Source organism: Myotis lucifugus, unplaced genomic scaffold (assembly GCF_000147115.1).
Source record: "Myotis lucifugus unplaced genomic scaffold, Myoluc2.0 scaffold_26, whole genome shotgun sequence".
NCBI lineage: Eukaryota > Metazoa > Chordata > Mammalia > Chiroptera > Vespertilionidae > Myotis > Myotis lucifugus.
The window spans coordinates 8,589,492-8,606,188 of record NW_005871074.1 but is presented as its reverse complement, the minus strand read 5'-3'; the positions used below and the strand labels follow the sequence as shown (position 1 = coordinate 8,606,188).

General features: G+C 44.5%; 1 protein-coding gene across 1 annotated transcript in view; it reads right to left on the bottom strand.

Moving 5' to 3' along the window:
• TACC1 (transforming acidic coiled-coil containing protein 1) overlaps positions 1-16,456 on the bottom strand; it is a 49,123-nt gene extending 32,667 nt beyond the window's left edge. The window contains 2 exon segments of the mRNA XM_023751895.1: positions 15,110-15,225; positions 16,227-16,456. Coding sequence (XP_023607663.1) covers positions 15,110-15,225; positions 16,227-16,396 — 286 coding nt within the window. The 5' untranslated portion in view covers positions 16,397-16,456.
• Between the last annotated feature and the right edge of the window lie 241 nt (positions 16,457-16,697).

The window sequence follows — 16,697 nt, the reverse complement described above, 5'->3', positions numbered from 1 at the left end:
TAAACAGGCTTCCTGTATGGCACAGATACACACCCTGGCCTTTTTCTAACCTCAAAATCCACAAATAGTATCTCACATCCAAGTCTAAGATACAAGGTCTGAATCTAAGGCAAAAGTCTTAAAACAAAATCTCAGAACCAATGCATGAAAATGAATGTCTTTTACAGTAATTCAAGAAGGGTTCTTAGATAAATTTTCAGAGGGTCCATGAAGACTCTGAAACTCAATGAAAAATCATGTGAGGGCATTGTTTGGTGGAGAAAATCCACAGCCTACCATTTAGGAGCCACTGTGTTTAGGGTCCTCAAAAGGGCCCCTGTCATCGCTGTATAGTTATAACTTCAATCCCTGCCCCCAGTCACTACACTGGGATTTAAAAAACTCTTAAACTACTGAGGGAGGGGGAGGGGGGAAATCTCAACATCAAAGAATGAAACTTGTCACCTCTGAGAACATTCAAAAGGAATGTGTTACAAGTGCTGTTTTAAGCAATTTTAAGTGTGGACTAAATCCTTGAGAGGGAACACTCACTAAAACACAAGTTCAAATAGGTTTGTTTAAACAAAATTCAGTCACCTTACTTCATACATGTTGACATTAAGACTGCACTAAAGGGTGGACTAAAGGGACACTAAATATCAAGTGAAAGTTGGAGGGGGTATGGTCTGGTCAGCACACTGGGTGTGGTAGGAAGTGACTTGGGCAGGCTACCGTGGAAAAGAATCAAACCCCTAGGAACAAGCTTCAGAAAATAACTTCCTTTTCTGAAGGCTGGTTCAGGTTTGTTGTGCAGAGTGAAGTCATAAGGTCAGGAGGCAGCCAAACTTTGGCCTAAGTCTGCAGAACGTTCTCCACTCTTTATTTACATGAAGCTCTTCTCCTCTAATAACTACTGGCTATTTAAAATACATTGATTTGAAGGGGGAATCAAATTGCTAGCCTGCCCAGTGACCCTGACTTTGGGATGGCCCCATCCAGGCATTGTGAAGCCCTGTTAGACAGGCTCACACACCAGATGTGCAGGAAACACCGGAGTCATCACCACTAGACAATAAGTTGCCTCCCACAAAATCTGGTATAAAGTGAAAAACCAATGTGAAGGAAGAAAAAGGAGGAAGTCGAGCACTGACTACTGTGTAGGCATGGTGATGAGCATTTTACAAACAAAAACTCATGCAGTCAGAATTAGAGAACACACAGGAAGAATTTCAGTTCTTAAGGACTTTACAAATTGGCGGGAGTAAGCAACCAGAGCAATCCTCCTCACCACTTCCCATGTAAAATAATACTCCTGGTGCCTTCCATTAAACTAAAATTAATAAATTCCATATGATAAAGGGTATATAAATAAGCAATTTTTTAAAAAATGGCCAAAACAAATTTTAAAAATATGCTCACTTTAAATTCATATACAATTAATAAACAGGATACCATTTTTAACCTATCAGATTTGTAAAATTAAAATATCAATGAGTGGCAAGGGGGCCAGTAGGCACTCTCATAGGTTTCATGGTAAATAGCATCATGGGAATCTTTCAGGAAGTATTTAGCAGTATCTACCAAAATCCAAAATGAATTGATTCTTTAACTCATCAATTCCACTGCTATAGAATTTATTTTAAATATGCACACAAAGAGGGCTAAACACACATATGTACAAGGATGAGGATGTTCACTTAAGTGTGATATTAAAAAGTATTCACTTTTTTGTGTTATTATAAAATATCATAGGAGACTGATAGATGATTTAAGGTGCAACATTACACTGGAATATTATATGGGTGGTAACAATGAAGTAGACCTGTACATGCTAATACAGGAGGATCTCAAAGACATGGTGTAGGGAAAGAGCAAAGGAAAGAACAGTGTATTAAAGTATGCATCACTATTCATGTTAAACATATAAAGACATATAAAACTGATATTCAGAGGCCCAGAATCTTTCTTAGTAAGGAGAAAAATCTCTTCTACTCAGAACTTAATCCCATTCTACCCATTTCTCTTATCTCAATTTCACCATAGGGTCCCTATTTCTAATCCCAACGTGCTCCACCTCTACTTTTTCCAAGACCATTGGTTAGGCAAAGTCTTCTTAGATATGACAGCAATAGATAATATGAACTTTATCAAAATTAAAAGTGTAAAAAACTTCAAATGATAACCTCAAAAAAGTGAAGACAACCCACAGAATAGAAATTGACAATCATATATCTAATAAAAGATTTGTATCTAGAATACATAAAGTACTCTTACAACTCAATATAAAAAGATAAACAACCCAACTAAAAAGTAGGCAAAGAATCTGAATAAACATTTTGCTAAAAAGATATGTGAACAGCCAACAAGTACATGAAAAGATGCTCAACATCATTAGCCATTAGGAAAGTTCCAAATCAAAACCAAATCAAATCAAAACCACAAAATACCACTCCACACCTAATAATATAACTACAATCAGACAGATAGCAACAGGTGTTATCAAAGACATGGAGAAATTGAAACCCTCATACACTATTGGTAGGAATGCAAAATAGTGCAGTAACTTTGTAAAAAGTTTGACAGTTCCTCAAAATATTAGAAATAATTACCTTATGACCAGCAATTCCACTACTAGGTATAAGCCCAAGAGAAATGAAAACATATATCCACACAAAAACCTGAACACAAATATTCACAGCAGTACTATTCATAATAGCCCCAAAGTGGAAATAACCCAAATGTTCATCAACTGAACATTTTGGGTAAACAAAATGTGGTATAGCCATACAGTGGAGAATTGACAATAAAAAGGAATAAAGTACTAATACATGCTACAACATGAATGAGCCTTGAAAGCATATGGTGAGTAAACAGAGTTAGTCACAAAAGAATACATATTTATATGAAATGTCCAGAACAAGCAAATCTATTGAGACACAAAGCAGATTGTCAGTTGCCTAGCACTGGAGGGTAGAATGGGGTGGGGGTGGGGTGATAAATATTTTAAACATTATACTGAGGCAACAGTTGCACAATTCTGTTCATATACTAAAAACCATTGAACTGTACATCCTTTAAATAGGTAAACTGTATGGCATGTAAATAATCTATATATATAAAAGACTAATATGCAAAGTGTCCCCTCGGGAGTTCGACCGGGAGACCAGGAGTTCGATCGATCACTATGACACCACCAGGGGGTGGTGCGGAATTAAGGAAGGCCCTGGCCAGCAGCCATAAGCCCCCCAATCGGCCCTGATCAGCAGACAGGCCTAGGGACCCTACCTGTGCACGAGTTTCATGCACCGGGCCTCTAGTACAGTGGTTCTCAACCTTCTGGCCCTTTAAATACAGTTCCTCATGTTGTGACCCAACCATAAAATTATTTTCGTTGCTACTTCATAACTGTAATGTTGCTACTGTTATGAATCATAATGTAAATATCTGATAGGCAGGATGGTCTTAGGCGACCCCTGTGAAAGGGTCGTTCGACCGCCAAAGGGGTCATGACCCACAGGTTGAGAACCGCTGCTCTAGTATCTCAATAAAACTGTTGTTCTTTAAAAAAGAACATGGAGGCTCAGAGGGTAACAGAGCAGGAGCAGTGTCCTGAAATATATAATAAAATGTTCTACCGCACCACAGATTTACATTTCAGAAAATGCTTCAAATAGCCTCTTATGTGTGTCACTTGTAGGAACACATACTTGAGAGAGGTGGTAGGTCTCACTTTCACATCAATTTGGAATTTTAAATTTCTCCCGAGGAAGCCTACAATGTGCTAGATAAAATCTATTTACAGAAGGAGGTGAAATAAATGACATCACTCCTCTCTCGTATAACAGACATAGGCAAATATATGAACCATCCTAAAAATATGACAATTATCAAGCTCAAAAGGCTTTGTGTTTTTGTTGTTTGGGAAGGTAGGTTTTTTAAATTCTAATTTTTTAAAAAAATATATTTTATTGATTTTTTACAGAGAGGAAGGGAGAGGGATAGAGAGCTAGAAACATCGATGAGAGAGAAACATCAATCAGCTGCCCCCTGCACACCCCCCACTGGGGATGTGCCCGCAACCAAGGTACATGCCCTTGACCGGAATCGAACCCGGGACCCCTGAGTCCACAGGCCAACGCTCTATCCACCGAGCCAAACCGGTTAGGGCTTAAATTCTAATTTTTAATATTTGACTTTACACATTCCTCCCTCACACCTTCTCTTGCTAAATCACCTATTTGATGTGATAATTATCTATTTGCTGCTAAAACATCTGGGGAAGCCAAGAAGCCTGGGAAATAGAAGGCAGCTAGCTCCCTCCAGACTCACACTGTCTTCTTTTTACCCCAGAGCAAAAACCAAGTGCCCAAAACAGAGTTGATGCTCAATCAGTGCCTACTGCCCAGGGAATGCCTAATACATAAAGGACGCCCTTCTCCTAGGATTATATTTTTTAATACAGAAAAAAAGTAAATACAAGTAGTGATAAAACCATTCTGCCCTATACAACAGCTGTAAAGAATTGACATTTGTTCTTCATTTGACCCCTTCCCTTTGAAGAACCCTCCTCCTTAAAAAGATGCTTGCCCTTGCCCTCCCAGCCCCTACTCCCAAGTTTGAATAAAGCGCTTCCGAAGGGAAACAAATGTGATTCTGGCATTATGCCACCCTTTCTGTTCATGGTCTGACCTGAGGAGACTTACTAGGATACACATTAGCATTTAGGCAGGCTTGAGGGGTTTTTTCAGGTTCGTGTCTCCGAGTTCCAGCTCCCCCAAAGTTGAAATATATTGTATATATGTATGTTCTCAGCCACTTAGTCAAGGGCATCAGCCTTAAAATGGAGTTGAACACTATATATTTACTAGAGGCCCGGTGCACGAAAATTCATGCACTCGAGGAGTCCCTCAGCCCGGCCTGTGCCCTCTTCACAGTCCGGGACCCCTCTGGGGATGTCCACCTGCCGGCTTAGGCCGACTCCCTGGGGAATCAGGCCTAAGCTGGCAGTCAGACATCCCTCTGCCAGCCCAGGAGCCCTCGGGGGATGTCCTGTGAGGAGAGGGCCTAAGCCACAGCTGGACATCCTTAGCACTACCGAGGAGGCGGGAGAGGCTCCCACCACACCAATGTGCTTGCAGCCATCAGCCAGGCTTGTGGCTGAGCAGAGCTCCCGCTGTGGGAGCACAATGACCAACAGGGGGCAAATCCTGCACTGAGCACATGCCCCCTGGTGGTCAGTGCATGTCATAGTGACTGGTCATTCTGCCATTAGGGTCAATTTGCATATTACCTTTTTATTATATAGGACTGTCCAGCGATAAGCCAATGGGGCAAGAAGGCCTTTTCTGGGAAGGCTGGGTAGAACCTAAGGGTGGGGACTGCAGAGCTCACATTCACCTGACAACCACTGGGACCTCAAGTCAGGGTGCCAAGTGGGTGAGTCAAGGCAGAAAAAGGCAGAACATCCTCTTAGGTGTGCCAGAATTTTAGGATGCTACCACTTAAAGCAGAAAGACAAAATCAACACAAACACACCCCTGACCCAACCCAGATAATGAGCTAACTGTCCAAACCTCCTCCTCCCCACCCTCCAAAACAGAATCAAATGAAAACATTGCCCAGGAACTAAGGATTGGGGGTGGGGGAGTAACTGCTTTCTGTAAGAGATAGGGAGTCAGGTGCCATGTTGTTCTCTCAAGACAAGAGATAATCTTCTAACTCTAGAGAGAGGCTGGCTCTAAAATACAAGACTCTGGTAAAGAATCATCTGCAAAGCCACTTGATAAACTGAAAACCTTTGTACTAAGGATGAAGCAAGTACTTCACATTTCCAAACCAGTACCTTATGCTATTTTATTTAAAAAGGGAACCAAACCCTATCCTCTGACGGCCAAGATTACAATAAGGTAAGAGGCAGGGCCCATTATTCAGGAAGTGTCTGCCCATCAGGAAGCCAAAGCCTTCTCCAGAGGAGCCATGTAACAATGTCTTCCCTTCCCACTCAGGAGATGCCCGAGTTTTGCATCCGCCTGGATTTGTCTGAGGTTACATTTCAAACAGAGCAGAAAACCCCCGACCACAGACAGAATCAGAGAGGGCTGCCCCCTCCCCCCTCACAGGACTTCTACATCCCCAAGCCACTGCAGCAGGAAGAGCAAGGGGGAAAGGGCCCGGGCTACCAGATGGGCCTCCTTTGCAGAGATCTGAAATTGTGTAACTTCACTCTGTTGCTGCCAAACAACCATAATGTGCATCTCCTCAGAAATAATTACTGGAGAATTCAAAATACCAACCGCCTCTCTCACAAAGTAGCAACCGCCTACGCAGAGCTGGGAAGCTGATGCAGGATAAAGAAAGAGGCAGCGAGAGAGGAGCCTCCAGACAGCAGCAGCAGCCAGTGCACGGGGCACATGAGACACCTTCTACAACTGAACAGGGACCCTGGCTGAAGGCTAAGTCACTTTCTTGCCTCCTGCTCCTTCACTCTAAGAAAAGGGGCAGCAGGAAGGGCAGGGGGAGGCAATAAAGAGGCCCCAAACGAGGACAGTAATAAAAAAAGTTATTATACCAAAAATTACACCTTTAGTATAGAAAAAAATTGTTAATAGAAAAGGGCCTTGTGGTAGCCGCCTCCAAGATGACCCCCAGTGAGTCTCACCTCCTGGCATTCACACCCTTGGATGGACTTAGTAACCAAAAGGATATTGTGTAAATAACAGTGTGACATCTGAGGCTGTGTCATAAAAGACATAACTTCCATCTTGCTCTTGGGTCACTCATTCTGCAGGCAGTTAGCAGCCAGACTAGAAGAACACTTAAGTAACCCAGGGACAGATCCATCCATACGGTGAAGAAGTGAGGCCTTGCACCAACAGCCAGCACTAACTTGCCGGCACGAGAGAGCTACCTGAGGAGAGGATCCTCAAGCCCCAGTTAAGCCTTCAGATGACACAGTCCCAGCCAACATCATGACTGTGTTCTCACAAGCAACTCTATGTCAGAGTGCCCAGCTAAGCTGCTCCCCAATTCCAGCCCTATGAAAGCTATGCAAGATAATAAATGTTTACTGTTTTAAGCTGCTAACAAGTTTTGGAGTAACCTGTTATGCAGCAACAGAAAACTAATCCAGACCTCTTAGAAACATCTCTTCCTATTCCAAAAAGGTGCAGAGTCCCAGGAGGCTATACAAATGCTCATGCATCCGCCTCTCCTCACCCACATATGACTCACAGGAGGAGAAGGAAGCAAAACCTAGTATTCAGTGGGTCCATTTCCTCTTTATCTCTCACTGATGAGCTGAAGCTAAGCATTAAGGAAGCAAAATGTTTTCAATCCAACAGTGCTGCTTACCCAGGGATACTTTTTTTTATTTGCTTCTGACTCTCTATCTAAATTGTGCTGTAAACTTCTTAATGACTCATGTCCAAAATTCCTAAAATACATTTTATACTTTATATATTATATATGCCAAGTTAACACATGTGGAAGATGTACTTCCTGCTGATATTTTTAAAAAACTACTATACCTAAAAGTTTACTTAAGAGGATGCTTTCCCCCATCACATTGTCCTGGCAACATTTTAAGAATCTCTATTTCCTGTGATAAGTCTTCTCTTTAGTCAGTAAAGAGAGATTTCACACATTCCCTGGAGAGAGAAGCTACAGAATATGTTCCAAGAGCTCTGGATCTATGATCTTAAGAGCTGAATTTAAGACCCCACTCTACTACCAGCAGTAAAGGCGGTGGCCCCAATTTCCTAATCTGTGGAATGGAAATCACATGTGTTCTATTTTATAGTGTCATTGTTATAAAAATAAAATTAGACACTATAAAAAAAACTACTTGCTTCCAATACACCCAATAAACACAGCTGAAACAGAAAGTTAGTGGTCTTCTAGGTGGGAATCTTACAGTGGGAAAGCTGGAGATCAATAATTGGTTGTTAGATTTCCAGCAAAGACATAGGTAAGAGGATACCTGGACAATATCTGTATCTGCCAAAGAGAACTGTCAAATTACATTTTTTATTTGTGAATTAATGAACTGCTCCAACTGGTTACTATTCCCTTGGGTTTAGCCATCATCAATCTAACCCCTGGGGATCCAACTGAGTTTGTGTGAACTCAAAATTAGGTTCACGTACACGCAAAAATGAAGATGAGATCTTGAACTTATAAATAGCAATCCCTTTCTAGGCCCACCTTGAACAATTATTGGACAATTTAGCAACCCTCAGTTATCAAATCTCCTCGGTGATGGATGTTTGGGGTGGACAAACCATGATCACTAACTTGAGTTTAGGAGGCTGTGACAAATGCTTACCTCTAGGGTTTCCTATAATCAGTTTTACTGGTCACTTGAAAAAGACACTATTAACTACTCTTTAACTGAAATGTTTAAATGGCTTTAGACCACATTCATTTTTTAAAAAATATATTTTGTATTGATTTTTTACAGAGAGGAAGGGAGAGGGATAGAGAGTCAGAAACATCAATGAGAGAGAAACATTGATCAGCTGCCTCCTGCACCCCCCCCCCCACTGGGGATGTGTCTGCAACCATGGTACATGCCCTTGACCGGAATCAAACCTGGGACCCTTCAGTCCGCAGGCCGACGCTCTATCCACTGAGCCAAATGAGTCAGGGCCACATCCATTTTTTAGGTGGAGCATTAAATGGTAGCAGCACATTTTAGAAGGGTTGCCCTACCACTACCACCACTAGACACATACAGAAAATGCCTTCACCATCAGAAACTATTAAAGTAAGCTATATTGCTTTATTTGATGCTAAGGTAAGCCCAAAACTGTGGTATGCAAATCTGAAATGAGTTTAATCATTATAATATTTCTATTACATGAATTTACTATTCATCTTAAAAGGAAATTACTGCTTTGACAATTACTAAAATCTTTACTTTTGACTTTGCCCTGGCCCCTGAGTTCTTTTATTCAAACACTGTGATTCTGCATTCTCTGAGGTCTTTGCTGAAAACACTACACTCTTCCCCCAAAACATTCTCTTCAGATGCAGCACCATACAGAAGAAGAGGTGCTCCCCACATGGCTCATTTACACTGGGATAAACAGAACAAAAAAGAAATATGGCTCTGATCCCATTTACTAACTAGTGGGAATCTCTAAGTTGAAACCTAAAAACATTTTATGGGGCGAGGGGGGGGCGGGGAGGAATAGAATTGTGTCATGCTGCTGAGGTTTTCAAGCCTTAAACATCTTATAATAATATAAAACAATAGAACATAAAATTTAAGCTGTGAGTCAATCAAATACAAAATCTATATATATAAAAGGCTAAGCAACCGTCTGACCGTCCGACCGCTAGCTATGATGCGTAATGACCACCCGGGGCAGATGATCTGACCAGTAGCTATGACGCGCACTGACCACCAGGGGGCAGACGCTCAACGCAGGAGCTGCCAAGCTGTGGTGACTTGGCAGCGGCGGTTCTCGGGTGACGCACCCCGGAACCAGAGAGGAGAAAGCCTGATTCTGGGGTGCGTCACCCTAGAGCCGCCCTCTTGAAATCCAAGACTCCTTGGGGGATGTTGGAGAGACAGTTTCGGCCTGATCCCCACAGGCCTGGCCGAGGGACCCCACCTGCCAAAAGGACCCCGCTCACTCTGCAGACGCCCTTCGAGCTGTAGTGCCGCCCCAGGTGCAGCCTGTGGGAAGGAACCACGGGAGGTTGGCTCCAGGGTGTGTCTGGCCTGTCTAGCCCAGTCCCGCCCCGCCAGCCACCTTCTAATTAATTTCCATTCAATGTGCACGAATCCGTGCACATCAGGGCACTAGTTAGAAAATAAAAGAAAAGCATTAGCCTGGGATGTTGTAGAAGGAGCCACATGAGTCGAACTGTTGAACCAGGTAATGTTAAAAGTCATGATTAGTCCCATTATACTCCTAGGATATTCTAATAAAGCAATCCCTGTGGTAGGGGCAGGGAGAGGATGTTATACTAAATCCCTAGGACAGTGGTCAGCAAACTCATTAGTCAACAGAGCCAAATATCAACAGTACAATGATTGAAATTTCTTTTGAGAGCCAAATTTTTTAAACTTAAACTATATAGGTAGGTACACTGTTACTAACTTAATTAGGGTACTCCTAAGGCTTAGGAAGAGCCACACTCAAGGGACCAAAAAGCCACATGTGGCTCGCAAGCCGCAGTTTGCCGACCACGGCCCTAGGAGAACCGTACTTATAGATTCAACTGGATACCTCCTGGGTTATACATCGAACACAAAGCATTAGAATAGAAAAAAATCTAAGGCTTGGATTTTAACGAGATCTCCTTCTACATCTTACATCTGTAGTCTAACACATTCCAATAAATACACCACAACAACTATACAATATGTACCAACAATATACCATATCAACAGTCAAATTACAAATCTCAAACACCCAAAGTTACATTAAAAACACATAACGGGCAAAAGTTAAAAGTCTATATTTGTACTTACAGCAAATGATTCCACAATTGTCTCATTCTTCCCTAACTTCCTTTTGTCATAACTCCTCAGATATTTTAGTCAACAAAGAATCAAGTACATTAACAGACCAATTACATCATTTCCATTTTGCAAAAGAGACAAATAGCCAGCCCACAACAGTCTATCGTCTTACCTGGGGGCCTACACTAATGGCACCCAGCACCCACAGTTCATTTGTCAATCAATCAGGTAGAGCCATGCTGCTTTTTTTTTAAGTCATCATGCCAAATTAATTAAACTTTATATTTTTTATCAAAATTGCTGAAAGTGTGGTTCTAAGTCGGCAAACTTTTCTGTTAAGTTTTTCTGGCCATTGGATCTCTGTTCCAAGTACTCAACCTTGCTATTGTAGTATGAAAGCAGCCACAGACAACATCTAAATGAGTAAATGTGGCTGCATTCCAACAAAAATGTATAGGCCCTAAAATTTGAATTTCATATAATTTACACACATCCCAAAATATTTTTTTCAAAATATTTAATGTAAAAACACTTCTTAGCTCTTGAGTAGAAAATAATAGGCAATAGCAGGTGGCAGGTCAGATTTGGTCTTTGATCTATAGTTTGCTGATTCCAGATCTAGACTACCAAAATTGTGTCGACAAACAACTCCCCATTCCCTACAAGGCCTCCAGCAGTAAATATCTGAGGATTGATCCTGTTCTCTTTTCTTCTATTCTGGAGGAACACTGTATATCTTTGAAAAATCTATTCCTCTAAGTAACACATCAAACAGGGAAGGTTTAACTACATGTTTCAAGGCCGTAGCACAGCTTCAGCATGGATTAAGATTCTCTTTCTCAAAGCAAAGTAACTATCTGTAAATAAAGGTGGATGTGGCCCTGGCTGGTGTGGCTCAGTGGCTAGAGCATCGGCCCACAGACTGAAGTGTTCTGGGTTTGGTTCCAGTCAAGGGCGCGTACCTTGGTTGCAGGCTCAATCCCTGGCCCTAGTGGTGGCACGGTGTGGGAGGCAGCCAATCAATGTGTCTCTCTCACATCAATGTTTCTCTCTGTCTCTCCTCCTCCCTTCCACTTTCTCTAAAATCAATGGAAAAGTATCTTCGAGTGAGGATTAACAACAACAACAAAAAAAGGTGGGTGTATAGTCGGGGAGGTCTCAGTGGCAGAGCACAGCCAATGCAGCTTTGATAGTCTAAAAAATACTGGACAAAACCAGGCCATAAGCATCGGCCCTGCCCCCCCCCCCCAAAAAAAAAGGCTTATATAATCTACGCCTGGTGTCCCACCATGTCCTAGAACCACAGAAATATTAAAAACTAACTTTATCAGGAGCCAAATAATCAACAATTTCGGGAGAAAGAATCATTCAAACCCCAAAATTGACTTCAATTTGAAATGACTCTCCAGGAATTTTTGCCTGCTGGCATCTTCCCTGGTCAGACCTGTGCTTTGGTTGTATCGTTACATTTACTGTGTATGTGTGACAAAGGTGTCACAGGGCTCTGGTGTAGCTCTAGGTGTTGGGTAGGAGCCCTAGAAGGCAGGATACTACCAAGCCAAAGAGCAATCGTCCTATTATGTAAAGACCTTAAATTGAGAGATTTCAAAATATGTAGTGGTTGTTTCCCAGACTCTACCCCCCTTCCAAACCCCCCCCGCCCCCCGCCACCATCACCAATCATGAACTACTCCACAGAGCTTTCCTGGTCCATGAAGGAAAACTTTTTAGAGAGGGTAAGTAACCAAAAATTGTAATAATGAGTCAGTAGCACAGAAAGGACCAAACAATTGGGTCTCTATGGCTCTGGGTGCCGGACCTGGGCCATACAGGCCACTATTCAATTAGCAAAGAATCTGTCAGGATGAATCAGACTACCAGCTAATAGAATGGTGAGGAAGGGGCCGCCCAAGCTGAGGGCAATTCAAAGAGTCTTTCAAAAACCAACTTAACAAGTCTTGTGAGCTTTATTTAAATGTGATGGGAAAGCTACAAAATAGTTCTTTCAAGCTTTCAAATCTCCCTTCTGATCTGCCAATCTTGAGAGAAGAAAAGGGAGGTTCTGAGAACAAGTGGCATCTTCAGGCACTGAGTGCTACAAATACAAAGCAAAGCACACACACAAATTTTCCAATGCACAGTCTTGCCTGTTCCCATGCAGGCTTTGTCTAAAACCATGGTAAAAGCAGCTGGGGGTGCCCTAGCCAGTTTGGCTCAGTGGATAGAGCGTCGACCCCAGACTGAAGGGTCCCAGGTTCGATTCCAGTCAAGGGCACGTGCCTGGGTTGCAGGCTCGATCCCCAGTAGGGGGCATGCAGGAGGCAGTCAATCATTGATTCCCTGTCATCGTTGATGTTTCTATCTCTCTCTCCCCCTTCCTCTCTGAAATCAATACAAATATATTTTTTAAAAAGCAGCTGGGGTGAGTGGAGGGTATTTTCAATTCTCAGAAGGGGAAGCACATAATGAAGCTCACAATTTAAAGCAAAACCAAATCACAAAAAGCTGATATTTCACTGATTATCCAGCTTTGCCATGATGTCTACCACAGAGAACTTGACTTCCCTAGGCAACCTGTGAGGAAGTTACCAAGCAATAAAATACAATCATGGTTGGGAGGCAAAAAGTCATAATCAGATCAAAAATTAGGTAACTGGCTAACTGAAAGCTGGCTCTATCTACCACTGTAGGGTGACAGTGGCAGACAGTGGAATAGAGAAAGATGGTAAAAAGAACATCCATCCTAGAGTCCCTTCTCCGGACAGCAGCCAGCTAACTCTTTTTAAAATATATTTTTATTGGTTTCAGAGAGGGAAGGGGAGAGAGATAGAAACATCGATGATGAGAGAGAATCATTGATCGGTTGCCTCCTGCACACCCTACACTGAAGATCGGGCCCGCAACCTGGGCATGTGCCCTGACTGGGAACCCAATTGTGACCTCCTGGTTCATAGGTTGATGCTCAACCACTGAGCCACGCTGGCCAGGCCAGCGAACCTTTTTAAAAGGAAGTCAAGCACAATCCCTCTGTGCTCAAAGCCCTCTGTTGTGACTTGACCTGGGTTCCCTCGGGAAGATGTGCTGCAGCCCTAACTCCCAGTGTTTGCTAACAGTATCTTTGCAGATGTAACCAAGTTAAGATGAGGTCATACTGGATTAGGATGGTCCCTAAACCCAATGACTGGTTTACTTGTAAGTATGCCATGCAAAGACACAGATAAGTAGAGAGAAGAAGGCCATGTAATGAAGGAGGCAGAGACTGTAATAAGCCAAGGAACACTAAGAACTGCCGGCAACCACCAGAAGCTAGAAGAGACAAGGAAGAATTCTTCCCTAGGACTTTTGGAGGGAGCATGGCACTGCTGACACCTTGATTTCAGACTTCCAGCCTTCAGAACTGCGAGGGAACACTAGTACATTCCTGTTGTTTTAAGCCACCCAGTTTATGGCACTTTCTCAAGGCAGCCCTAGGCAGCTAACACATCCAAAGGCTTCCTATCTCACTCAGAAAGAAAACCGCAGCATCATTACAATACGATCCAGACCGCCCCTTACCTGGTTGACTTCAGCAACTACTGCTCTCTGCCTGTCACTCCACTCCAGCCACACTGTCCCCTTCACTGGTCCTCAAACACGTGGCCACGCTGCCACCCTCCCTCCACGGCCCCACTCTGCCAAGGCTGGCCCTGTCTCACACCTTTGCAGATGCCATTCCCTCTGCTGGAAGGGTTCTCTCCCCAGGCATCTGCAAGGCTGTTCCCTCAATCTTTCTTCAAGGCTCTGCTAAGTATCCTTATTATTAAACCTCCATCTAATTACCCTTCAGCATCTGCTACCCTCACCCCATATACCCTATTCCTCCTTCCCCCGCTTCACTTTTTCCTCCATAAAACCGAAGACAAGCGGACATGTATCTTTCACTTAGCCTTTTAAAGGTCCATGGCCCTCTGTAGGGTTAGATGGGTGAGAGCAGAACTTTTTCACTGCTGAATCACAGTGCACTCTACTGAAGAGATAAATGAATTCTGTCAAGACAGGTGAAATTTTACCCCAAACTGGCTGCGTGACAAAAAAGATTTCTACTAATTAAGTGGAACAGCAGAAGCTTTTGTAGATGAAGGGCAGGCTCAAGGTTGGGCTCTGAGGGGTTCGGGGAGAATCTCTGTACCAGGTTTTCTTAGGTAGACTGAGCAGCTCACCACCATTCCTGTGTGAGGAAGAGCAGTTTTGAAACAGCCTCTTCAGATTCCTCCTTATCTACAAAACGTCAACTCTCACCTGTAATTTCTGTCTCCAGCCACACCCTGTAGAAAGCTACTTAGCCTGGGAAATGCTAAACTTGTGTCCATCACTGCATTCCTACACACATTTTTGTTTTTTAGGGGCCGAGGGGAAGGGCCCAGCAGGAAGGTTTGATGAAGACAATCTCCTACTACAAATGTACAAACTACTTGGGGAAGAAAGCCTCTCAGACTACCCGGGTCCTAAAAAACAAACAACATTTCAAATAAACCGGGAGCTTTAAAACAGCTCTCACGCAATGAGGAGACCATCCAAACCTTTTTTTAATGGCCCTAAATCAACACTTTTCCTTCCCTCGTTTACATTTTCAAAACTTTAAAACAAAAGGGGCAGACACTGGAAGTCTCTCCTTACCTTGGGTGTTGGCCACAGGCCCTGCTAATCCGAGTGACGAATCACAGCAGTCCTTGAGAGGTGACTTGATGGGTGTTTCAACTTCAGGGGTCTCAAAATTACCCTCAGAATCCGAGCTGCCAAGGGGGAAAAATGAGGAATTACCACTTTCAACGGTATTTCCGACAGCCTTTATCACCTATCGAACGGCTCAAGTCCAGGATGTTTGCCTAACCCTACAACCCACTGGTCCTCAGCCCCGACTGGCCACGGGCGATGCTGAGGGCTTTTCTCGCGCATCCTGTCTCCCTGGATTCGCCACCATCCTTCGGAGCTTTTCTCCAGCACCATCTATTTTGATGGCATCGGACACCCAGGAGTAAAAGCTCTTTTCAACAGGCTCCTTTTCTCCCAAGAGCCCTTTCCCAGAGCCTTAAAAATTAAGATGGCCCCCTCCCCCTAAAAAAAAAAAAAATTAAGCCAGTTCTCGCCGAGATGCCTTTTTCCCCTGGCAGGCCTCTCGCTACCTGTTCTAACTCCCTCGGCCCAGCCCGAGGCGGAGGATGCGGTCACCTGCCTTCTGCAATCACACGAGTGACAGCACAGCAGAGACCACCATTTCTCACCAGCTGCCAGCGGCCTGTCATCACGCGACCTTCTCTACCAAGACCGCATTTTGGGGGTCACAGTGGGAGCGACCTCTTCCCCACCGGGTGTGATCAATGGCACTGTGAGCGTGTGTGTGTGTGAGTGTGTGTGTGAGTGTGTGTGTGCGCGCGCGCTTAGGCGGGGGGGGGGGGGGGGCCGGGGGGCCCGGAGGGCCAAACTTAGAGAAGGTGACGGAGGCCGACCCGGGTGCGGAGAGACTGCAGATTCTGGGTTAGGTTCAGAAAGCTCACACTGAAAAGGGAGAAAGAAAACGCACGGGAGGACGGAACATCTTTAACTTCCGAATGCACAGCGGGGACCTGGTTCCGGGCGGGGACGCAGCATTGCCACGAAATATTGTTACGCGAGTGGGGCGACCACACACACGCACCCAAGGTGAGCCACAGACGGATGGGCGGGCAGATGAAATGAATGGATGGGTGGGTGGGTGGATGGCAGCACGTTTGCATCTCGGCAGAGATGCGTGTACTTGCCTGAAACTCAAGAGATTTGGTCTCGAGCTTGCGAGTCCTCCTCCTCCTCGAGGTCGCCCTCGAGCCCTCCGGCCTCGTCGTCTCCGGCGCCCCCGCCGCGCACCGCGGACCACGTCCATTTCGCCCACTGCACGAGAGACAGGATCTGCCACGGGCTGAACGCCATGAGCGCGGATCCTCCGGCGCCAGCTCCTAAGGGTAGGGGAACGGGAGAGCCTTTTTTCCCCTTTCAAAATGGAGGGAACCGGTGACAGGCGCCGTTAAGCGTTTCCAGCGGAGGCGCGGATGTGGTTAAACGAGCGCCGTCGGGGCCAGGGTGGAAGCGCTTCCTCTTGGCCGGCCGGCAGCGCCGCTTCCTCCTAGTCTTCCTTCCCAAATGGGGCTGCCCGGCGCCCCGCTGCGCCCGGCGACTGCCTCCGGGAAGATGCTTGTCCTGGGGCCTCCTCAGGGCCCCGGCCCGCGACGCC